The 25,356-nt window shown below is 38.4% G+C and overlaps 1 protein-coding gene across 2 annotated transcripts in view; it reads right to left on the bottom strand.

Annotated features, from left to right (window-relative positions):
* The window catches only part of GALNT7 (polypeptide N-acetylgalactosaminyltransferase 7), a 149,328-nt gene that overhangs the window by 20,215 nt on the left and 103,757 nt on the right, over positions 1 to 25,356 (bottom strand). Inside the window, exons 3-7 of one of the 2 annotated variants that reach the window (XM_009240459.4) lie at positions 11,538 to 11,704; positions 8,285 to 8,415; positions 7,968 to 8,047; positions 5,819 to 6,001; positions 1,624 to 1,741 (exon numbers count right to left, since the gene is read on the bottom strand). In XM_009240459.4, the coding sequence (XP_009238734.1) occupies positions 1,624 to 1,741; positions 5,819 to 6,001; positions 7,968 to 8,047; positions 8,285 to 8,415; positions 11,538 to 11,704 (679 nt within the window). 2 annotated transcript variants of the gene reach the window in all.

The following is a 25,356-nucleotide window of genomic DNA, read 5'->3' as shown; positions in this document are numbered from 1 at the left end:
GCCTCTTACTGTATACTCATAGCCCCTAGCAACTTTCTCCCAATATAACCTTGCAAAGTCATGTGGATTCTTTATTCCTAACTCACTAATCATTTCCATTGCTAATATATTTCCTACTTGGGTGATTATTATAATAACCTCCTAACTGGCTTCTTCACCTTCATTTTCTCTCTACTCAACTATCCTTATTTATAGCAAGAGATTATTATAGATGAAGGGCAGCTTTGGGTCATGTTATTCCATTGCTTAATATCTTTGATAGTTCTCTACTGCTTATCAAATTAAATAAAAATCTCTTAACTCAGCTTTAAAGGCTCTCTTCAATATGGCCCTAATACACCTTCCCATTTTATCTTCTTAGATGTCTTCCTTATTCATGTTGCCTGATTCTACCAAAGTGTGCTCCTTGCTGTTCTCTGAATATGTTCTTTGTGTTCCCTTCTTTGTACTTTTCCCCATGCTACTTGCTTAGAAGTCCCCCTCCCATCCCTTATCTGTGCTTACTAACATCATACCCATCTTCCTACTTCTGCCTCAAATTCTACATCTAGCATAATGCTTGCTCTTTCTTTTTTTTTTTTTTTTTTGAGATGGAGTCTCGCTCTGTCGCCCAGGCTGGAGTGCAGTGGTGCGATCTCAGCTCACTGTAATCTCCGCCTCCCAGATTCAAGCAATTCCCCTGCCTCAGCCTCCCGAGTATCTGGGACTACAGGTGCGCACCACCACACCCGGCTAATTTTTTGTATTTTAGTAGAGATGGGGTTTCACCATGTTGGCTAGGATGGTCTCGATCTCTTGACCTCGTGATCTGCTCATGTCGGCCTCCCAAAGTGCTGGGATTACAAGCGTGAGCCACCGCGCCTGGCCGACGCTGTTTTTTAAGCACACCAACTGAATGCCATTCTGCCTTCTTGTATTATGAATTTAAGTATAATTCTAATATCTTCTTATCAAGTTCCTTGAGAGCAACGACTGGTTTACTCCTCTTCTATCCCTCACAGTGCTATGCACAGGACATTTAAGACAAGAGGTAATGAATACCTGTTTAACTCAAACTCTGATATAGTTCTCTCTCTCTTTGTTTTGGAAAATGGGGGTAGGAATGGGGGTTGAGGTGGGGGCTGGAGCATGGAAGGTAGTATTGCTCCAAGGCTGCTTCAACAACAGGGTAGGCGCTGCAGGAAGACAGCTCCAAAGTCAGCCTGAGGATGCAGTCATTGTGGGGCTCTGCTTCTGTCTTGAATCATGTCCTACAGTGATAAAGGGTGACTATGTCAGTGGGTGGTCAACTGTGGCCCTAACGCATGCAGATTCTTCCAACGGCTTCTATAATAAAAAGCTCCAATATATAGAAAGTTGGGGTGTGGGGGTAGATATTTTCATTTCTAAAGCTTGCTAGCCACAATTTTGAGCTAAGCCCTGTAAATATATGGTAAGTCTGGAGCTTGCATTTTGCCTTATTTTTTCCTCAAAGGCATCTATTTTCATTAAATCATTCTTTATAATTTGGAGAAATGCGTTATATAATTGTGTGTTTTTTTCCCCCACAAAAAACTAGCTTTATCTGAAAGCCAGAAGTTAGTAACTACTTGGAGAATTCCATCTGTTGAAATAAAATGTTACCTTGTATGAGATCTCAAAGTTTTCACCACCCCAAATCTGGAGACCTGGATCATAGAGGCCCAATTCAAAGAAGAACTCTCGTTCAATGGCAAATAATCCCCCAGCCATGGCTGGGGACCTAAGAAAAAGAAACACTGCAATAACCATTACAGACAAACCCCCAATAACCCTTCACCAATAGGCAAGAAGCCTTGTAGAATACAGCCTGAAAATGCATAGAAGAGACAAAACTGATGGCCAAACATTAAGAAATTATAAAGCCTTTACAAAAAAAGAAAAAAATCTGTTCATAATTCCCTAATGAATTTACCACAATTTCTAACTGAAACTACAGTTCATTACCAAATAGAGCATTGCTTCAGTTCACCATTAGAGGGCGCCTTGGTACCTCTATGGATTTAAAAATTAAGCCTTAGTTCTAGTTAAAACAGAATTTTCTCTTTCACTCTTAAAAACACTGAGCCATACAGCCGTGGTCTGCTAACTGCTCCTGCATTGATTTATGAGTCATTCTTGGATGAACAAAACCATACACCATGGAAGTAGTCTGTCATTTTTTAATTTTATAGCTCAGGGGCTCGCCAAATAAGGGTGTAAATCATTGTAGAACAACCACAGTTCATTCAGAGTTTGCAAATGTAGCACAGAAATGACACAGGAGAATTAGACATAGATATTTACTGTGCCAGGAGGTAGGAATGCAAAAGGGTGACCTGTGGATCTGTGGGGCTTCTTGAATGGATCTTAAATTGGACACTTTTTAGGTCCAAGAGAAAAAAGATTTGGTAGCTTCTTAGGGACAAGTCACTCCCAACATTGGGAGAAATTACAGCAGAATTTATCTTGCTCCCTGCTCCCCTCCCCTGAACAATTAATTACTAATCCATCATGATTCTTAAATTTTAGGGTACTCAATATTATTAGGGTAAGTTCATCATCATACATAATATTCAATCTACTCAAATAGGTTTAATGGAACCTATTTCAAGGTTCCATTGATTCTACCTTGAAAAAAAAAAATATCTTTTTTTGAGACGTGGTCTCACTTTATTGCCCAGCCTGGAGTACAGTGGCATGATTGCGGCTCACTGCAGTCTTGACCTTCTAGGCTCAAGCAGTCCTCCCACCTCAGCCTCCTGAGTAGCTGGGACTACAAGCGCACACCAACACATCCAGCTACCTTTTAATGTATTTTGTAGAGACAGGGTTTCGCCATGTTGCTCAGACTGCTCTAGAACTCCTGGGCTCAAAAGTTCCACCTGCCTAGGCCTCCCTAAGTGCTAGGATTATAGGCATGAGCCACTGCACCCAGCCTTGAAAATATATCTCGAATCTGCTGACTTATTTCCAACTTCACTGCCACCAGCCTAGACCAGGCCAACACTGCTTGGACTTTCCAATATCTCCCAAGCTTGTGTCCTTTATTCTCTTCTGCCCCCTGCTCAAGGCTAATCACACAGCAGCCAGAGCAGACTCCTCCACATGCGCCTGCATGGTACCAGCCTCTCCTGGCTCTCTGGGCTCACCGTGGTCTCTCTTCCCATTGAGTCCTTCACGGCTCTGCTCCCACTGGGAACGTGCCAGCCTCCTTTCTGTCTCAAGGCCTTCATTCATGTTATTCACGATCCTGAAATGTTCCTTCTCCTTTTCCACAGAATTGGTCCCTCATCCTTCAGGTCTCAGCCTAAATGACACTTTGTCAGAAGGGCCTTTCCTGATCTCCCAAGCTGGATTAGGTTCATCTTTCCATAAACTCGTACTCTGTGATTTTTCTTCATACTACTTATCACAGCTGCTGTTCCAGAGTTTCGTTTGTTTTGTGAGACAGGGTCTCACTCTGTTGCCCAGGCTGCAGTACAGTGGCACAATCATTGTTCACTGAAGCCTTGAACTCTTGGGCTCAAGCAATCCCTCTGCCTCAGTCTCCTGAGTTGCTGGGACTACAGGCACGTGCCACCGCACCAGGCTAATTTTAGGGTTATTTATATAGTTATCTGTTTAATTTCTGTCTGACTCACTGTATTTTAAATACAATGAGGAAACATATCTTTAAAAATGTATCCCCAGAAAATAGTGCTTGGCATACAGTAAGCACTCAATAAATGTTTGTCGAGTGGATAATGAATCAAGAAATATTTTCAATACTAAAAGAAAATAGCATCAGGAAAAAGTTCTTCTCTCATGCTTTTTCTTCTTAAAATATTCTGCCTAACTCAGTAACAACACTATTACATTTTAGGTGATATTTTCATGTCACCTTTATTTAACTGTCATTTAAGATTATTCCATTATAGCTGTGTCTTTTTTTTTTTTTTTTTTTTTTTGGAGACCGAGTCTTACTCTGTTGCCCAGGCTGGAGTGCAATGGCGTGATCCTGACTCACTGTAACCTCCGCCTCCCAGGTTCAAGCGATTCTCCTGCCTCAGCCTCCCGAGTAGCTGAGATTACAGGCGCACACCACCACGCCCAGCTAATTTTGTATATTTAGTAGAAATGGGGTTTCACCATGTTAGCAAGGTTGATCTCGAACTCCCGACCTCTGGTGTTCCACCTGCCTTGGCCTCCCAAAGTGCTGGGATTACAGGTGTGAGCCACCTTGCCCGGCAGCTGGGTTTTTTTTTTTCTTTAAATATATTCCCATTCATCTCAGTATATACTTGAAAATGCATCTTAACATGGACACCAGTGAGTTAACAGATAACCTCCCTTTAATTTTTCTAGCTCACTTTAAACATTTTCTTTACTGGCCTATGGAATTAGCAGAAATATAAATTTGCTCAGACCCTTTTATTTTTTTTTCTCCTGCAGTTATTTGTTAAGTTAAGCACGTAAGCAGTAGATTCCTGGACTATTCTGAATAAGAAATTTACCAAAAAAATTTTGGTAAATGTCCAATTAAGCTACTATAATTAACTAAGTGCTATAACTTCTTTATGTTTGCCATTCAGTATCTTGATATCATGACATGCCCAAATCCCACCAGCATTTCCATGACATTGGAAGCACCTTCCCAAAACAGAGTTCTAACATTATCAGCAGTTTAACAGGGAGAGAGAGACCAAAAGCAGAACCATAGGACCAGAAAAATAAGATTAGACACACTCAGGAGAAGGCTACACTAACATTTGAGCAAACATTTCATTTGGGGTCACTTTTTACAGAGACAGTAAAATGTTCTAATTACAAGATCAAAAGAAGAGAGTAGCACAAGTTGTTCTACTGAAAGAACCACAAGAAGGGACAAAAGCTGATTTTTGAATAGAGTTTTCTTTTAATCAATCACTTTTCTGAGAATGAAGCAATAAACGATTCTATGTAACATTTTTTAAAGTCATGTATTGTGATTCATCAGATTTAACTAGTATAAAATTAGTATTTGAGAGTTAACATAACAGCAGAAGGGGAGAAAAACCCAAAAATCTCTTGCTAGTGCCCTTCATTGTTAGCATTATACCCACGGCATGAACGTGGAAATAAAACTCTTGGTTGGATTAAAGTAATTTATGTATTTTAAATTTATAGAATGACACTGTCATCAAAAGAATAAAATTTGATGTCTAATCCAGTAGGACAGGATAACTAAGATTTTCTTTTTTTTCACTTGTATGTGGAAAAAATGCCATATTACATTATTTTTCTTTCCCCAATGAAAGTGTGTACGTCTCAGTAGTGGACATCACATTTAGGGTAAAAGCAATTACAATAGAGCAAGTGGAACAGATTGAAAGCTCTGAAACAGTATAACGAAAGATGCTCTTTCAGAATCTGAGACAGCATCTACAGTTTTAATAACAAATCTTTAGCTTGGCAAGAGGTTAATAGGTTAGCAGCAACTGGAGAAAAGAAAAATATGTAAGTGATTTAGTGATTACCGATACGGTTCAGTTTTTGTCTTTCTCAGTCTCTTCTCTTGAGGGGTCAGAGGCACCCGTTTCCAGAGCATACTCCAATCCCATGCTCCTCGGGCATACCCATCTTCATCACCACCCCCTTGGGGTATAATTTCATATGTGTTGCCATTTATGACATCTATAAGCGGCACAGTGCAAATGGTTCTGTATTGTGTTGATGATGGCAGCAAAGATCAAATGGAAGCGTATGTATGGACCCACACATTTATATGAGTTCATGGGGAAGAAAAAAAAAAGAACTTAGATAAACATTCAACATAAGAAAATAAAGTAACAGTCTTTACCGATAAGGTTCAGTTTTATGTTTTCTTTTGGCCTTTTCCTTGTGGCTTAGAGGAATACGTTTCCATAGTAAACTCCAGTCCCAGGCCCCTCTGGCAAAACCATCTTCATCCCCACCTTGCTGTGGTTCAATGGAATAATCATTCCCATCTATGTAATCTATTAGAGGCACAGTACATGTAGTTCTGAAACATTTACAGAAAATGAAAACGCATTTAAGAACCCAAGACTAGTTCAGCATGCCTAACTACATTATCTCTTTTTGTTGTTGATTTGTTTGTGCACTAGGGGACTTTAATATCTAACGGGAAATAGAGTAAATGAATGTCCCATAAAAGCCAAAAAGCCTGTTTACGTAAGGGCAGGAGAGAGAAGGCTTCCCCCTAGGCTTACAGACAAATGTCAGGGACAAAGAACTATATCACTGAGCTTAATAGAGTTTTCTCCTTTTCACTTTGGTCCTAAAGGCAACTTTCTTTTGGTAATTTTATCTTATTTATAAGATTTTCTTGCCTGTTATTTTCCCTATCACCCATGAAAAAGCTCACGTGTGCGTGTGCATGCATGTGCGTGTGTGTGGGGTCACAGATAGTACTTGCCACATTCTTAGCGGTTCTCTCAACCCTTTGTTGCTTTCTGTTTCTTGGGAACGGTTAGGAAAATGTGTTTCTGTACGTTTACTTGATCTTCCTCACTCCTCTAACTGCAGAAAACAGCTTTTATTGCAAAACAAAAAAAAAGGTATTGTTGCTTAAAAAAAAAAAAAAGCAAAAAAAATCCCTCAAAACTTGCTGAAGAACTTAAGAAGTGGTCTGAGAATTTGGAACAAAAAATCTCTTATATTTGGGCTTCACGAAAATGCTAGTACTCTATAAGCAATTAGATGTCAAAGTGACATTATAAAGATTATCTGGTACCCTGCTTGTTGCAATGTTCATCTCGTCAGAAAGGATTTTAAAATCTATTTTCCTAAAATGAAAATGACAGCTTTTTACATCCAGGTCAAGGTGCTTTTTAGAAGTTTAAAAACCAAGGAAAAGGGAAAACCTACAGGGCTTAGAACTTTAATATGGAGGAAGCAGAGTTTAGAAAGGTGCTTCCTTCTCTCCAAAGTGTGAACTTACACTGGAGGGTCATTGTCAGATTCGTGGAATCTGCCACTGAAATCTGGAAAACCACTTCCTCACTGCCCAGAAGCCTGCTGGTATTCGCCTAGAGACTTATCTGACACTTGGTCAGTTAACCGTCCTCACTTCTTATGATTTTCACATTCCTAAATACATGGTGTGGTGTAAAGTTTCCCAGGGAGGCCTTGGTCTGACAGTTTATTAGCTATCTGATTTGGGGAAAATTACTTAATTTCTCTAAGCCTCAGTATCCTCTTCAGTCAAATGGGGCTAATAATCTCTATCATGTAGGGTTGCTGTGAGGATTAAATCAGACAGCATGTGAAAAATGTTCGTGATTGGCCTTCACATTAAATCCTCTCATGATTAAATCCTCCGAAGTTCTGCCTTTGATTCATGTCATTTGCCATTTGCCACATGGACGTGTTTTATTTTCCTAATTATGGACTAGAAACAAGGAAGGCTTTTGGAGCTAGAAAACTGATGGTGCCTTATGCTGTTTTAGACATTTCTGGAAATTTAATGGTGATTGCCACAATTCCATGGAATAGTTGTCTATTTCTAAACTTTAAAGTTTCTATAGGAACCCAAAGCCTTGACACAAGTAACACTTGGTCTTTACTATTGAAAGTACTAATTTAAAAGGCACAGAAATCAGAAATCAACAGGTATAATTTCAAAGCATGGTTCTTCAAGTGTTTAGAACTCTTACCCCAGTTTAGAGGTAGCAATTCATATTACTCTTGGAGAAAGTGCCTGGAGATAGAAGAGTCTTAATAACCCAACCACAAAATGATTCTTGAGTGAGGAACCCTAGGTTTCTCCCAAATGCCAGACTGCCTACATTTAAGTCAGTCCACAATATTAGTCTAGCTCCACCCAAGGAAACAACTAGATGAGGGATAACACTAAAGCACACTTGATGCACTGAATGGAACTGGAATCAAAGGATGAAAATATTATTTGCCCTTCTAGGACAAGGTTTACTTTCAACCAGGAAAGAAAAAAAGCAAGGTAATGTTACCTGTCCTTAGATATGGGAGCTACAAGTGGTGCATACCAGTTAACTGCCACCTCACAGTGGGCATCAAGGTATATCAAAACCTTAAAAAAAAGAGGCAGGTGAAAGAATACTCCTCATATACATTACATCATATATTACACACAATTTAAAATTAGATGCTAATAAAAATTAGCATTATAGTCAGTTCTGACACATAAGTTATCTGTTTAAGCCAGCATTCTCATTTCAATTAAAAAAACTGAAGAATGATCAAAAATGTGTATGATTTAGTTACCAAACCCAAAATGTTGGCATTGTAGATATCAAATGCTTCCTACCTGTCCAAGTTTAGCCTTCTGAGCACCAATACTTCGTGCTTGAATTAAACCTTCCCTTCTTTCATTTCGAAATACCTTCACTAGGCCATTCCACAGCTTAATATATTCATCTAGTTTTTCTTTTAAGTGCTCTGTTAAGAAAAATCAATCGATATTATAAATTAGACTAATAGAAACCAATTAATTATTATTTTTCTCAGGAAACAAGAATACAGGTGCATTGGGTATACAGTAATTTTACATGGACCAGATTGAATGTTTTATCTATTAAGAAGGAAGGCGAAGTATATTATTTAAGTTAATTTTGAGTTTAATATGCCTACAGAGAACTGGTTAGTCTGAGAGTTATCAAACATCCCTCTAAACAATGATTATTCGAATTGACAGTTAAGGTTTTAAGATATATTAAAATTTTTGTTCCTGTTCACATGTTAATGTCAAATCTGAATGCTTTCAGGAACATTTTGTTTGCTGTCGGCAGAAGCAATGGTTAGGGTTTCTGAAGATGCACTGCCTACTAACAATACTATGCAATTTCACTGGAATCCATACAGGGTATAGGTTATTTAACATTTGTTTCTGGGACATCTTTCCCCAACCACAATCAGTGTTGAAAGCTGTAACCTTGGTGTAATGAATATGGTTCCCATCAAGTTGGCAAATAACAAAAAAATCTCATTTTATCTTAAGCATCAAGTGTATAATTACACATTATAAATATAATTCTAATTATACATACATGTATGTATATATGTGTTTGTAACTTAGTAGAGGAAGTTTTGTGTTATAAAAACCAGACACATTTGGCAAAGTTTCCATCTTTGGCTTCCCATTACAAGAGAATAGCTTTTGTTTGTACCACTATGAGCCCATGAAATTAGCTCACCACGGTCAGAATGAGCTGCAGATCATTTAAAAGATGCTTCTTGAGGACACACAAATTGTTTTAAAATTGTTTAAAAATTTGGCCCATGAATATGCAATCACAGGAAAATTGCTGTATTTAGAGATGAGTTAGTGGCTAAATGGGCAAATCAGTCTGTATACTTAATATTTTACTCATTTCAGGGTGTTTATTATTAGTAAGATACTCGTGGGTATCTGGAATTGAGAAAAAAAAACTTTCTATTTTGGTACCCAGTTTTAATAAGTATTATAAATAAAATTCTCATGCTTAATCATGTTTTTTCCCCTCAGAAAACCTGAGTAATTTTCCCTTCAAGTTAACTTAAAAAAAAAAAAAAGCCTTTATCCTCTTCTTTTTAAAGTTCAGTGCAGTCCTAAATTATTTTTTTAAAGCCTTTTTGAATTCCATTAGGAGAATTTTTTGCATATGCAAGTTAAACACATCTTAAGTTTTTATGGACAGAAATGAATTGATGGTTTCTTCAAGTTTAGATTCTTGGTTACCATGGACCAAAGGGGGAAATGGTGCATCCAATGCCTTCTGGCTTCCTTGTATTTCACACTGCGGTACACTGTGTTAAGGGCTCAAAATATTCACTGCCCTTCCTTGGGTGAAAATTATCCTCCCTAACCCACTGACTGCAGGCTAGGACATGTGTGACTTGCCTTGGCCAATGAGATGTGGGTGGAAATGACATCAGTACGCGCATAGAAGCGTTAAGAGGCTGCTTGTGTGTCTTCTTTCCCACTGCCTCTCTGCAGGCAGTGTCCGAGCTGAGGCTGCTCTGCACGCCTGGGTCCTGTGGTGAGGATGGGGCGCAGAGCTAGCGCTGACCCACAGGGACCGTGTAGTTTGAGCAAAAGCTAACCCTTTGTTGTGCGAGCCACTGAGAGTGTGGGTTTGCTTTTACTTCGGCCCAACTCAGCCGCAGTTAGCTGATGCACACGTGTGTGGAGGAATTTGCTCTAGTTAAAAGCTCCAAACCTTTATAGAGGATACTGTGATGCCCAGAAACCCAAGTGCTATTATGAGTTAGCTCCTTTTATATGCATTTTGTCTTTAAAAGAAAAATCGTTATCTTAAAAGTTTTACTTCCTGAATGTATTAGGGAATGTACACACCAAGTTATCACTCAAGTCTGATTAACCAAACAGTATATAATTTTACTAAGGATACGACTGAAATTTTCAGGTTGTTTTGAAATTGAAAAAACTAATTAAAGCTGTACTTTCGTTCAAGGGTAGCCCAAACTTCTCTGCCTACTTTAAACTCAAGGGACCCTGCATGATTGTCTTCATTAGAGATTTGTGAAAGAAGTAAAGATAAAAAAAAAAGACAACAGTAAAAAAAATACACAATACTCTGAGGTCTGAAATTGTGTTCTTTTCTTTGGCAAAGCAGTTATTTTAGGATGCTAAATACCTTTTGGTGTATCTTCACTTTTTTTAGGATATGATAAACTTTTACTGGTATTAATAATATACAGGTTCTTAAAATTAGTAAAATTGGGGGATTTTGAAAAGTTATTTTATAGATTTAGATTTTTGTTCATCTCAATTATTATTGTACCAACAATATCATTTGTCTTGACATAGAAATAGTATTTTAATGAAAACATTACTGTCATAGAAATTTGCAACAAAGATGGACATAAACAAAATGGACATGCACAAAATGTGGTGCCTAAAAGCTTTTAGATTTGACATTAACATGAGAACTGAAGAAAAGTTTTAAAGTATCTTAAAGCCTCTACTCTAAATGCATTTGATATGACTAAAAATTTTAAAGCTATACATTCTCTAGGATACTTAAAAATGATTAGTTAATAAAAGGATCAGCTGCACAGAGATGAAGGGAAAAATAGGCCATATTTCTATTTATTCATGCTAACATATGTGTACAGTTTCAAGATTCTAATCATGTCCTTGCAAAACCAGCAAAGGTTTATCCAGACTGCAAGAATTCTCAATTAAATTTTGGAGGAAGCTTTTTTATAAAGCCATTTTGAATGATATTTTCATGCTACCTATGTTTATCTTCGCTTCTAACATTATAATCAGTGGTATACTTTTACTGAATTTTCGTGTACAACCAAATTTTTGTGTACTACTTGTACATCTCTGAGCGTGTAAAAAATGGACATAATGATATCCACTGCAAGGAATACCGTTAGTATTAAACAAAATAACTCACATACAATGCTTGGCACAGTGTCAACTTGTTGATAACAGATGCTATCAATAGATGCTATTAATTTTTTAAAGCTAATTATTTTGAAATCACATTTTTGCAATTATTCATGCTTAACTTATTTTATAGACAAAATGTGAGTTTTACAGCCATTACCTTTATTACTGAAATCGTCAATTAACACAATTTCTGCTAAATATTTCCTTGGAGTCCTTTTAATTACACTGTGGACTGTTCTCATGAGGGTTGACCATCCTTCATTATGGAAGACAATGACAACACTCGAAGTGAGCAAGTTTTCATCATAATGCCAATACTTGCATCTGTAAAGAGAAAATTTCATCATATTTATTTACAGGCAATCTATAATGCTTGGCTCCAAGCTGACTATATTTTCTGATTGGATTACATATTATCGACTTAACTACGGTAAGGGAATGAAATATAGCCTTCAATATTTAACAGAAACACAAGATAAAAGAGAGAAGCTGTTATGAGATAAAGTTACTCCTAGATAAAGCTACTGCATAACCAATACTTATTCTGTAATAAAAAGAATTAATTTGTGAATTTATGCTGAGGATGCTTAAGATAGTATTTACAGCTATCAGGTGGTTGGCTTTTTCTTTTTTCCATGACCTGGATCTTAGTTTATTTTCCTTTTTGAAATGAGCTTTTGGCACAAGAGATTTATTTCACTTGCTATAAATAAACCATTATATTACTGCATTTGAAAGCTAAACACATTATATTACTATGTTTTTCTAAAATATTCAGAAAAATATTAAACAGGTTGACCTGAGGCACATAGCAAGCATTCAGAAATTTACTGTGGAATGAACAAAGTGCTAATATTGTTTAGAGCTTTTAGATTAGCTAAAGAGCTTAGTTGTTCTACACAACTATCTGAAACAACTGTAGCAGGAGTACAGTTTCCAGAAGCCTCTTCCTAAATAGAAGAAACCCCAAACAGGGACTGGTAAAGACTCATTTTGATTCTGAAAGAGTACTTTGCAGTGTAACCCAGTGTTGGGCGGGACCAAACACTCTTTCAGAATAAGTTCAAAAACACAGTAGTAGGGAAAAGCAGATCTTGTAGGAAGATGTAATGTTTCTGGAGAGAAACTGAAGCAGGCAGAGCAACGTATGCCTAATTTTAGATGGGTAGGGATAATAATCCCCCCAAACAAACTATAACCCAGATGGGGACTCAGGCTACATTTTTCTTCCTCTGACTCTAACTACTGGGCTTAAAACAGCAGAACTGGGTGAGAAAGACAGCAATTTTGATTTACAACAGACACCAGAATTGGCGAAAATATGTAAAACATGAAAGGAAATTTGGGACTTGCTTCTAAGGCAGAAGATAGCAACTTGGGGAAAAGGGCAAGATAGAAACTTTGAATGGGAGACAGGATGGAGTTAGAAACATAAAGGGGCTGAAGGAGGGAGGAAAAGAGTGCGGTGAAGGTGACAGAAGGTGGTGAGGGACCCCTTTGCTGTCCTAGGGACCTCCATTTGGGGAACATCTGCAGGCCTTGCATTCTTACAGAGGACAAGGGACAACAGAGCTGGAATAGAGCATAATTTTGTGCTGTGTGTTGTATAATTTTTCCATCTCCTTTCACCAATGTATAGTTTACAAATAATAATTCAAAAAACGTAAACCAGGTTGTGCGCCAGAATAACTCTATTGGTATGTATTTGTCTTACTTATATTCTTTGTCTTAAGAATTACAAAGTAATGCATAGTTTGTTGTACAAAATTCAAAAAACATAGAAGTTTATGTTTTAAAGTTGCAGACTGCTTCTTTGGCCTTTTAAAAACTGTCAACTTGCCTGCTTCACAATTAGTATGGTCTGGGAACAAATAGAAGTGACCATGCTCCTAACTATGCTGAAAGGAATCAGATTTTATCTGCACCTAGCACATAATTAAAATAATTTACCAGGCTTTACATTAAAGTTAAAAATCGCTAAGAGTTACCATTATGACATGTAATTGAGACTACTGAACATGGATTTGCATGCAAGGTGTGTAAAAATGCAAAATGTGTTTTTAGTTAAAAGATTATTAAGAAGGCATGGAAATGTCCATTTTGCCTAGGGATAAAGGATTGTCTTAAATTAGATAAAATAAAGCAGAAGGCTTAAGCAAATTGTGAAAAGACTATAAATATTAATCTTGCAAAGGAAACTGTGTGTGTGAACATACTGACTAAATTCAAAAGGGTATTATATATTTTTTTCTGTAAATTAAACTTTGAAATAAAAGCAAAACAAGGTTTTCTTATGATGCTGACCTACTCTTTAGCAAAACTTGTAAAGGGTTATAAAATAACCATACATAAAATGTACGTAAAAATCTCACCTCATTCATGGTCAAACTGGTTAAGATTGAATAGGATTGTCTATAAGGCTTCATTAAAAACTGGGGTTAACATTAATAGTGAGACTAATGAAAGGGTGAAATTTGGCTCTCTATTCATATAGTAATAAGGGCTAATGAAAAGTTTTTGGTTTTTTTTTTTTCCAAATTTTTAAGTCATTGTTTTGGCAAAACAAATGACTTACAGTAAAATTTTGTTTCATAATATCCAGTGTTTTAAACCTCTAACATATTTCACAGGCTTCCCAAAATTAAACTTCAGTCTCAAGGTTGTCTTTCCTGACCCCTTGCTTTTGGGTGCTACAAAGGGTCCCTGGAGCATGCTGAAGAGAGGTAAACAGGATTATTTAACATGTTTAGGTATACGGGATTGCCAAAATGATGTCTAATATTCTTCAGGTTATGTTTTAGGGAAAAATATTAACATGTGTCCAAAATTGTATGGGATGTGTAAGGTTCTAATGTCTGAATATGTGCTATCAATCACAATTAAGGTTGTTATGTTGGGTTATAGTATGCCACAGAAATAACCAAATTTGTCAATCATGTTCTTGACTGTAACCACCCTGGACATTTTGTCATTTATGGACAATTGTTGTCTTATTTTAATCTTCTTCAAAAAATGGTTTATAATCACTGTGGAACTTAAATAGGTACTCTTGAATGTAGGTTTCTGATAATAGAAAAATGTAAAGGATTCATGAAAAGCTGAAATGTTTACAAATATTAAGCAGAACAAGAGTTAACGGAATGGACTAAACTAATAGAAAACTAAACAAATCTTTTTGATTTTTGCTTTAAACACTGCTAATTCTTGTTTTTCAGAGTCAGGGAAACTTTCTTTCAAATTAGCTACAGCTTTTAACAACTAAGCAAGGTATACTCCTGTGAACAAAATTTGGAACATGTTTGTTTCTCTCTGCCTGGTTTCTCTAGAATTCAGAAACTGGTTGTAAGTATTCTTGACTTATAACAATATAGTTGTTTGCATCAGTGCAATAAGAATCCACTTTATTTTGCAACAAAACACAATTGGAAAAACTGGTTGTTTTACCAAGGCTTTGACTGAAAGGGTGTGTTTCCCTTTAAAGAGTCAAGTTCGACTTGCAGAGCCAATAAAAGCCTCCTGGAAAACCGGCCTCATACCTTGTCTACATGGCCCCTGTACAGGGTTCCTAACCTGTGGTGAGTAAAGAATGTCACTTTGTTTTTTTTTTATTTTTTTTTTCAGACAGAGTTTCACTCTGTCGCCCAGGCCAAGTGCAGTAGCATGATCTTGGCTCACAACCTCCACCTCCCAGGCTCAAGGGATTCTCTTGCTTCAGCCTCCCAAGTAGCTGGGATTATGGGTGCCTGACACCATGCCCAGCTAATTCTTGTATTTTCCATAGAGATGGGGTTTTGCCATGTTGGTCTGGCTGGTCTTGAACTCCTGACCTCAGGTGATCTGCCCGTCTTGGGCTCCCAAAGCGCTGGGATTAGAGGCATGACCCACCACGTCTAGATCGGCTTTAGAAAGTCCTATCTAAGATTCCTTGTGGAACAAAGTTCCACCAAAGCCAATCTAAAAGGCCTATGTAAAAATAAGGATTCTTGCTGCACTTATGTAAATAATCAGACCAAGTTTAAAACTAAAGTCTATTTTGCAAACAACTCAGTCCTATCATGATTTGTTTTTAACAAAAAGGAGGACTGGAGAGAGGGAAATTATGTTTCAAAACTTATCATACAGTGGTCATTAATTTCTAGTCTCATTAGTTATTTTTAAGTTCTTGCCTACATTTTAGACTAACCCTGTTTATTCCTGTAAACCAACCAGCCATCTCTGGCTGCAGCTCAGAGGAGACAGAAAGGGATGGGTAATGTCAAAATCTGGAACAATATTCTAGTTCTGGGCAATTATCCTACAAATTCTGCCAGGTCATAAAAGAGTAAATAAAGTGCCCCCATAACCTGGAGGTTTCCTTTTTGGGGAAGGTCAAACCAAGGAAGCTAACCAAAGCCAAGCCCCATACACCCAATCTTAACAGACGTAACTTTAGCCACCAGTTATCAGGGCATGTCAGCAGCCTCACGATTTTTAAGCTGTCCTTACCCCCTTCCTTGTCTCATTTAATACATGTTGTCTAATAACCCAAATTGTTTTTTTCATCTAGAGGCTATCAAGCTCCAAATGGTAATGTAAATGGAACCACGCATTAAACGCACCTTTTTTCTGAGGACCCTTAAACCAGCCTTGGGAGGAATCTTAGCTGCTGTTCCTCACACAATGCCCCTCTCCAGCAAGAAATAGCCAGAAAGATCAATGCCCAATCTCCCTAACAGCAGTTAGAGTTCCCACTTCTGAAGTGGGAAATGAGGGTGAGGGAAAAGAAAAATCAGTTGGGGCAAACTTAGAATGTAGAAGCGGTCTGCCTGAAAAGTCACAGCGATGGGCAAAAACAAAACAACCTGGGACAAAAAGTCAGGCTGCACCTGCACACAGAGAAGCAGACAGCGTCCAGCAAAGAAGCCCTTTGTTCTTTGTATAATTAGCAAGCTTCCAGGAAAAGGTTTCCTTCCCTTTTGAGGCATATACATGGTGGGCTCCATGGAAACTTGCACAGGGAAGATGGGGGCTTACCTAAAACAAACCCACAGTTATACAAAAAAGAGAAGTGGCGCTTTGTGCTTGCCTAGAGACATACCCACAGCTGCATAAGATAAGGGGAGTTGCACAGACAGCTTTACTGATATGAGAAGTTACTCAAACTGCTACAGAGATGAGTAGAGTTTCTTATAAAAGCTTCTGGAGTCAGCTGTAACTTGGCAATCCACTCGGACTCCCCTCTCCGCTGCGAAGTGCTTTCTTTCACTTATTAAACTTTCACTCCACCCCTACCCTTGTGTCCATGCTCCTTAATTTTTTTGGATGCAGGACAAAGAACCCCGGGTACTTGTTCAGACAATGAGAAACTGCTACTTTAAGGTGCACTGGCAAAACTGCAACAGAACAAGTTAAGTCTACATGGCTCCACATTCTGTGGAGGAGGACATGTTCCTCTTCCACAGAAAAGGGAAGCAGAAGCTCTTCTACTAGGGAGAGGTGGAAAATCTGGAGGGAACAAGGGGATGGAAGGTAACAAAAGCAGATGAAGGAACGGATTTGTGCGCAGCCTCCATTTCCCAGCTTGGGAGGAGACTATCCAATAGAAGATGGTTGCCATGTGAAAGAGAAACCATGCTGAAGTGTACTTGGGCAGGAGACCTAGAGACAACTTCCCTTTCCACATCTGCTGTGCAGTCTCCCTTGGCTGTAGGGTGCAGCCAGGGAGCCCAGACATTTCCACATGCTTCCAGTGGGGAACATGGATGGTAGCTAAGAGTTGAGAGCCAGTGGCCTGCCAGGCGTCCCAGTAATAAGGAATAGGAAGACATGGGGCAACTCTATGGGATGGAAGGCTTAAGACAGGACAGGCTCTTGTAGACAAGCGGGCTTCAGAGGATCCACAGTACCAGTGAGAGCCAAAGTGGAGATGAGTCCCCAAAGTGGGGCTGGCGAAGAAAGGACCGTTGGTCCCAAAGGCAGCAAGAGAACTGAATAGAAGTTACTGCAGCAGGGGTTCCTTCAGCAGCAGATGAAAGGGTGACAGTATACCTGGGAAGACAGCCACACCTTACCCAGAACCAGGAGGAGGCAGCAGAGACAGAGGTAAGCAGGCCAGAACCACCTAAAACATGTTCCTTAAGGGTACACAATCTTCCTGTCACCTGGATGCTAAAGAGAAAAGGAAGAGAGGAAAAGAGACCCTCTGGAGCACAGAAACAGCCCAGAGAGGGAGTCTGAATTTTGGGCCGACTGGATTGGACACTTATCCCAAATGAAAGCTTCAGCCCAACACAGATTGAGCTACCTTCAATTACAAGCTTTCATTTGCCACCGTCAGCCTGAAGGCATGATCTTAAAGTGTAGCTCTTTTCTGGTTTGTCATTGTGAGACGAAGCCACTGGGTAGAGCACACAGAAGTAGTATTGATAATACACAAAGCCTTGATATTAACATTTAGTAAGAAAGAAATGCCCATTGCATTGAGGTAAAACCCCCTATTCTGCATCATTCCTCTCACTTTACTGGTGTAGCATTTGTAGTAAGTTCTAATAAGAAGGAAGGACAACATTTAAATGGTTGGGCCCTGATATATATTTTTGACTAATTTCTCCTCTTTGGTATCTCATTTCCCAAGAAAGCTTTAAAATCCTCTAACATCAAGGACAATACTGGTTCAGCTACATTGTAGAACTGCTCTGATCACATATACTCACATTCAGATTACAGGCTTGCAATGATTAGAGTTATTCTTAGAGTAATTTTACAGAATATTTCCAGGGTAGCTATGTGGGTCAGGTGCTTGGCATTAGCAGAAAATATGAGAATAACGAATTTCCATAGTGATTTTCCAATAACTTAAAAAAATAGATTTCAAAAATAAAAATGAAATGTCTCACTTGCATTTTCTCTGTATCAGCTATGTTTTTAACGTCTGTAGTTTCATATAAAGCCTTGTTATATTTAGACTTCATCAATAAATAATATCTAATTCAGCAGACTATGAAAAACGTAACATTTTGAGGCTGCGAGTCCCTGCACTCAATATACACTATCATTAATCCACAATAATACGTGTGTGCATGCTTTTGTGTATTTGGTGTGTGGAAGTTACTCATCTCTCGCTCTTTTTAAAGGCTGTTTCTTACTTTTAGACCATTCACTAGGAGTCTCAAGACAAAGAGTCATTTTTGATTCTCTTCCCTTAGTTCTGAAGTAAATATAACCAGCAAGATTCTTTAAGGCATAGGAAACAAATCCTCAATTTGAGAAACACTGATTTTTTTTTTAACTATCCTTTTTTTTTTCCTTTTTATTGAGACAGAGTCTCGCTCTGTCTGTCGCCCAGCTGGAGTGCAGTGGCGTGATCTTGCCTCACTGCAACCTCTGCCACCCGGGTTCAAGTGATTCTTGTGCCTCAGCCCCCCAAGTAGCTGGGAATACAGGTGCACGCCACTACACCTGACTAACTTTTTTGTATTTTTAGTAGAGACGAGGTTTTGCTATGTTGGCCAGGCTGGTCTTGAACTCCTGACCTCAGGTGATCCATCTGCCTCAGCCTCCCAAAGTGCTGGGATTACAGGCGTGAGCCACCACGCCCGGCCTCCATTTTTATTTTAAAATAAATTGAGGACTTTTCCTGCTTTCATCTAAAACCTCTTTTGCTCATTTTCATCATAAAAGGAAGTGGAAAAATGCTTACAATTTATAAGAAACAGTGCTGACACTTGAATATGTTACTAATGTAGAATACAAAGTTTAATTTACCATTCAGAAATCAATATACATTTTCAGTGGAAGGACAGTTTATCATGTGATATAGTTTGGATGTTTGCCCCCCACAAATCTCATGTTAAAATGCAGTCCCCAGTGTTAGAGGTGGGGCCTGGTGGGAGATGATTGGATCGTGGGGGCGGATTTCTCATGTTTAGAACCATCCTCTTGGTGCTCTCCTCACAACAGTGAGTTCTGGTGAGATCTGGTTGTTTAAAAATGTGTAGCTCACCCTCCACTCTCTCTTGCTCTCAGTCTCACCATGTGAGACCTGCTCCCCCCGTTGCCTTCTGCCGTGATTGTAAGCTTCCTGAGGCCTCCCCTAAAGCCAAGCATATGTCAGTGCCATGCTTGTACAGCCTGCAGAACCATGAGCCAATTAAACCTCTTTTCTTCATAAATTACCCAGTCTCCGTTATTCCTTTACAGCAATGCAAGAATGGCCTAATATGTCACTGTTAAACCCAACTATCAAAATCAATAGACTTGAGGGGAGTGAATTTTACCCAAGTGTTCAGTTACTATGCTTGGGAACACAGTATGGTAGATTTTATTCCATATAGTGCATTACACATAGCAAAATAAAAAATCTAAGCTTCGAAGGAAATTTATAGATTAAAATTCCTCATTATCCCTCTCTGGAAATGCCCCATTTTGTCAATGTCTTTCCCAAAAAGACTGCTATAATAATTCAGATGTGGACTGGACAACATATGAGATCAATGCTACAACTCTTAGTCTGGATGTAATTCCTTTACAAGTATAATCTAAAATTATATTGGCACTGTATTTTTGCAACTATATCATATTGCTATCTCACAATTCCCTAGAATTTTTCTCCCCAAACTACTATTAAGTCCAATGTTTCCCATTTTGTATTTTAGCAGTTGAACTTAGTATAAAATACCATGTTTACATTTATTGCATTTTATATTGTTGGTTTAGGTGCATGTTCCAGCAGGTTCTGCCCTCTTTGGTTTTTGTCATTTGTTGTGTATAACCATCCCTCCCCGTTTTCTACACTGAAAATTGGACTAATATGATTCCACTTTATCTACTGTTTATATGGAGGAATATGAGGTCAAATATTGTTTTAAAGCTACGTGTTTTCCCTGAGAGGCTGATATCACTCCATTTATCAATTTCACCTAATTGCACTATCATTCAAACTACATTTATTTCTCTTCTCCATGGGGATCTGAAGACTTTACTCAAATATCTTGCTAACTCACACTGCATGAGGTATCTATCACATAGTCTCCTGGTCTACTAAGGTAAACACATGTCTTCTTTTAGGTATAGCTATGACTTTGGTCTGACTCTTTTTCATAGCCCCATGCTGGTACCTAGTGATGGCTACTTTTTAAATATGTTTAAACGATCTCCCTTAAGTACTGTGTGTCAGTGACAAGTTTCCAAGAACAAGTTTTCTCTCTCCCCTTTGAAAAATATAAGGTACTATTTTCCCACCTCCAGTTTCCTAAAATTTCTCCTCGTCTCTCCAGTACCTGGGGATTACTGACAGTACTTCCTCTCAAACTCATCTGGCAAGTTCCTCAATAGCTGGTGCTGTAAGAGGCTTTAAAAGCTTTAACAAATCTAGTGCACTCTTAAGATGTCAGTTATAATACTTTCAATATGGAAATCACTCCTGCAGATAACTAAGAAAGAAACAAAAAAGTATTGCACATCTTTCTTTCTTCTCATACGTTAAAATCATGTAATATGCCCTAATAATCTGCCTACTCTTTGCCTTTTCATTATTTTACTCTGAACAGAATTTAAAGTGTTTTTATTATTATTATTGTACTTTAAGTTTTAGGGTACATGTGCACCATGTGCATGTTAGTTACATATGTATACATGTGCCATGCTGGTGTGCTGCACCCATTAACTTGTCATTTAGCATTAGGTATATCTCCTAATGCTATCCCTCCCCCCTCCCCCCACCCCACAACAGTCCCCGGAGTGTGATGTTCCCCTTCCTGTGTCCATGTGTTCTCATTGTTCAATTCCCATCTATGAGTGAGAACATGCAGTGTTTGGTTTTTTGTGTTTGGTTTTTTGTCCTTGTGATAGTTTACTGAGAATGATGATTTCCAATTTCATCCATGTCCCTACAAAGGACATGAACTCATCATTTTTTATGGCTGCATAGTATTCCATGGTGTATATGTGCCATATTTTCTTAATCCAGTCTATCATTGTTGGACATCTGGGTTGGTTCCAAGTCTTTGCTATTGTGAATAGTGCCGCAATAAACATACGTGTGCATGTGTCTTTATAGCAGCATAATTTATAGTCCTTTGGGTATATACCCAGTAATGGGATGGCTGGGTCAAATGGTATTTCTAGTTCTAGATCCCTGAGGAATCGCCACACTGACTTCCACAATGGTTGAACTAGTTTACGGTCCCACCAACAGTGTAAAAGTGTTCCTATTTCTCCACATCCTCTCCAGCACCTGTTGTTTCCTGACTTTTTAATGATTGCCATTCTAACGAGTGAGATGGTATCTCATTGTGGTTTTGATTTGCATTTCTCTGATGGCCAGTGATGATGAGCATTTTTTCATGTGTCTTTTGGCTGCATAAATGTCTTCTTTTGAGAAGTGTCTGTTCATATCCTTTGCCCACTTTTTGATGGGGTTGTTTGTTTTTTTCTTGTAAATTTGTTTGAGTTCATTGTAGATTCTGGATATTAGCCCTTTGTCAGATGAGTAGGTTGCGAAAATTTTCTCCCATTTTGTAGGTTGCATTTGGAATACATATCTAGAATGTCTCCTGTTTTTCTGAAAGCCGCTCCATCACTTGGCCCTACTGAGGTCCCCTTCTCTAAGAATCTCCTTAAACAGCAGTTCCCAAGAAAAAGCAACCATGTGACATCATCCCTAGGCCATCAAAATGGACTCAGAGTGCACACCTGTTTCAGAATCGCCAATCAGAGTCCTTCTCTGCAAACTCTGAGCTTCTGAAACTCTTGTTGGTTTCTACTAGGCTCTTGCATTGTCAGGCAAGGACTGGGCAGCTATTTTCACGGAGAAGCAGAGAGAAAGAAGTAGAGATAAGAGTTCATGAATTCTGAGAAAGATAGAGCATGTGACTTTAGTTCTCAACTTTTCAGTTTGTACTTCCGAGTCTCCCACAGCCACCATGTGTACTTCCTGACCTTGGGTTCTATGAGATACTCATATATCCTTTCAACTAGTAGCTCGCACCACCCTGCTCCACATTTTTTGTTTGTTTTAAGGTTAAACTAGTTAAACAGATTTGTTTATGGGCAAATAATCCATGTCTAACATGCTACACTTGATATTTTTGTAAATTTTAGTTTATTATATATTAATGAACTAAGAGTTAAACTGAGAGCTTTTCACTAAGTTTTAATCAATCAATCTATCTATCTATCTTCTCTTTAAATTTGGGATTATTGGAGATCTTCCTCTATGGTCATTGTTGAAGTTACAGGAAGGTAAGCTAGAGACAGAGATGATATACTTGGTAGGTCCTAAAAATTGTTATAAATATGCAAAATTGATTAAACTTAAGAGAATTACATATGCTCACCAAACAAGAAGCTGATATATAAAATATTGTTTGAAATGAGAAAAAAATAAAACAAATTTTCATGCAACCTAGTCATCACTGGAAACTCGCCTGCAAACTCTGGTTACAATGAGAATGTTGCTTGGCAAACACAGAATCTGTTTTAATGGCTGATGCCTTACAGTTTTGAAGCTCCCTGCTTCCTCCTCCACAATAGGGTGTGCTGAACAGACTAAATTTATACTGACTCAAGCTCCCTCTCTGATGGATAGCTAGTGGTACAATAATCACATCTTTTCTTAGGTTCCCTTATTCTAACCCCCATGTAGACTATTCTTTTCTTGATAATACTATATATTCTTTATTTTAACTAGACAAAATAAAACTGAGGTTATAGTTTTTTATTTAATCATTTTCTCAATCGATGCCTCAATTCCTTGAAGACTTTCTCTTCTTTTCCTTGGCTAATAGAGACTCTAAGATCAATCCCCATGAAGGTCAAAATTAAGCCTATAATTCTACCTTATCATCTCCAAGATTAAAATGTCAGCAAAACTAATCATCAGAAGTTCTGCTCTTAGCCAAAACAGCATTTTCATGTATTATGTCAAAACTCAATACATGCTTGTTGATTTGATTCCAAAAATTTTCCTGGGACTACTCCTTTGTCACAGGAGTACTATATCACAGAACATTACCCATTTTCCTCATTAAGGAATTAAATATTAATGAAAAGGGGAATAAAAATGTTTACCTGTTGCTCTATTTAAGGCTGAAAGTCAAAATCAATGCTCATGGAATCAATGGATGGGTCTGCCTTTCAGGATGAAACTAGATAATTAAGAAAGTATGGCTGTTAACTACAATCCTTGCTTTGGAGTGTACTGTATGGTGCCATAGTTGGAAGGTAGGACCCATTTTTGAAGGTAGCGCCAGTTGGTGGCTTTAGCTCATCATGCCCATATCCCTATCAGGTCCACCCCTCCCAATCAGCTCAATCTAAATAAAACAGTGTTTGCCATGTGTGTAGGGTTTTAAGACAAGCATCCCTAGTTCCAAGCAGGTTACTGCATCTGAACTTTTCCTGGGACAGATTTCATTTTCTGAGGCAGAGAGTTGAGATGCATAGATTTATTTCATGTCTAAATAATCAATGGGTTTGGAGGAAAGTGGACCATTGTTAGCAGAACAGCGGGGGTAGTACCAGAAACTTTCCACCTTACCGTGGCTGAATCCTAGGCCTGGAAAGCTACAAAAAGAGCTCATAAAAACCATTGCTGCATGTAGCTCACGAAACAAAGAGCTGCACCATGATCTGCCAGACCACTTGTGGCCTTCTCTGACCCACAGCTCACTGAAAAGCTTATATTTGTGTTTATTTCCATTTTCTCTACTCTGCTGTGAGGTAGCCAGTTTCCTGGCACTCCGATAGTCTGTGGGATGCAGCTGTCCAGGCGTTATCATGACAACACCTTTCTTATCCCAGTTCCCCACTCAGAGCTCGGCTGCCAATGATCCTCAAACACAGTAACAGTATGGTTAGAATTCACAAAGGAAGCCAGAGGCTTCTTAAAGGTCACATCGTCATTGGTCCATTCAGCTTGCGGTGTCTACTATAACCTTAAATAATGTGTACAAACTCGGGGACAGAAACGTTCGAATACAGTTTTAGAGAACACCTCAGTCTCAGCCATCCCCTGATGCTCCTCCTCACTTAGTGTCCTAATGAACCCAAACAAATGAGAAAGTTATGTTCCCCATGTTGAGATACCATGAGAGAAGATGTAGGTGAGAACTTCACAGTTGACTCTTAACACTTCACAGGTGTTAAGAGTGGCTGCATGGGGATGACTATTTCCTTTTGGTGAGGACATTAGAGGCGTCAGGGGCTATGACCATGGAGTCACTGAGCACTGGCTGCAAGAGCAGCTGAGGAGAGACCACAGCAGTGAGCCACACAGAAGGCACATGAGCATCCATGAGGAATCCAACAGGATCCATTCCCAAGCATATGTTCAACATCCCCAGCTGACTCCCAGAACTAGTTGTGAATTTGAGGGAGTTAAAATTCTAGCAGAGTAGATAGTATTTAAGCCAAATAAATGGTGATTTTGCTATTAGTTATTGTGATCTCCTTTTATCCCAGACTGAGGCAATGCAGTTCTAATAGCTCTGCTATTAGTTTTCAAAGCACTTTAATACATGTTATCTCATGTGAGTTTCACAGTAACCCTGTGAAATAGGGAGGGCAGGCATTATTATTATTATTCATTTTATATATAAAGAAACTGAGGCTCTGTTAGGTTATATGATTTGCTTAAAGTCACACAGTTAGTGACAGCAGCAAGATTTAAAAATGAATCCTTTGACTCTAACTTGAAGGCTCTTTCCTTAAACCTACAAGTTTACTAAGAATTACACACAAATATATGCTTAAACAACATACAGGAAAATAAATTCCTTATTTTTCACCCAATACCCAGGGAATACATGGCCACCAACAAAATGACTGCACACAGCTCAGAGAATGTCAGTTTAATTTTAAAGGTTGAGGACACTAAATATGTTATGGAAAATTAAGAATACTGAACTATGTCTTTTGGGTAGCTATTTTCAAATTTTCTTTTTTTGAAAAGGAAAACATACTCAGACAGATGTATCCAGTTAATGATTTGAAATCTC

Source organism: Pongo abelii, chromosome 3, assembly GCF_028885655.2.
Source record: "Pongo abelii isolate AG06213 chromosome 3, NHGRI_mPonAbe1-v2.0_pri, whole genome shotgun sequence".
Classification (NCBI taxonomy): domain Eukaryota; kingdom Metazoa; phylum Chordata; class Mammalia; order Primates; family Hominidae; genus Pongo; species Pongo abelii.
The sequence above is the reverse complement of the archived record's forward strand: the minus strand, read 5'-3'. Positions and strand labels throughout refer to the sequence as shown.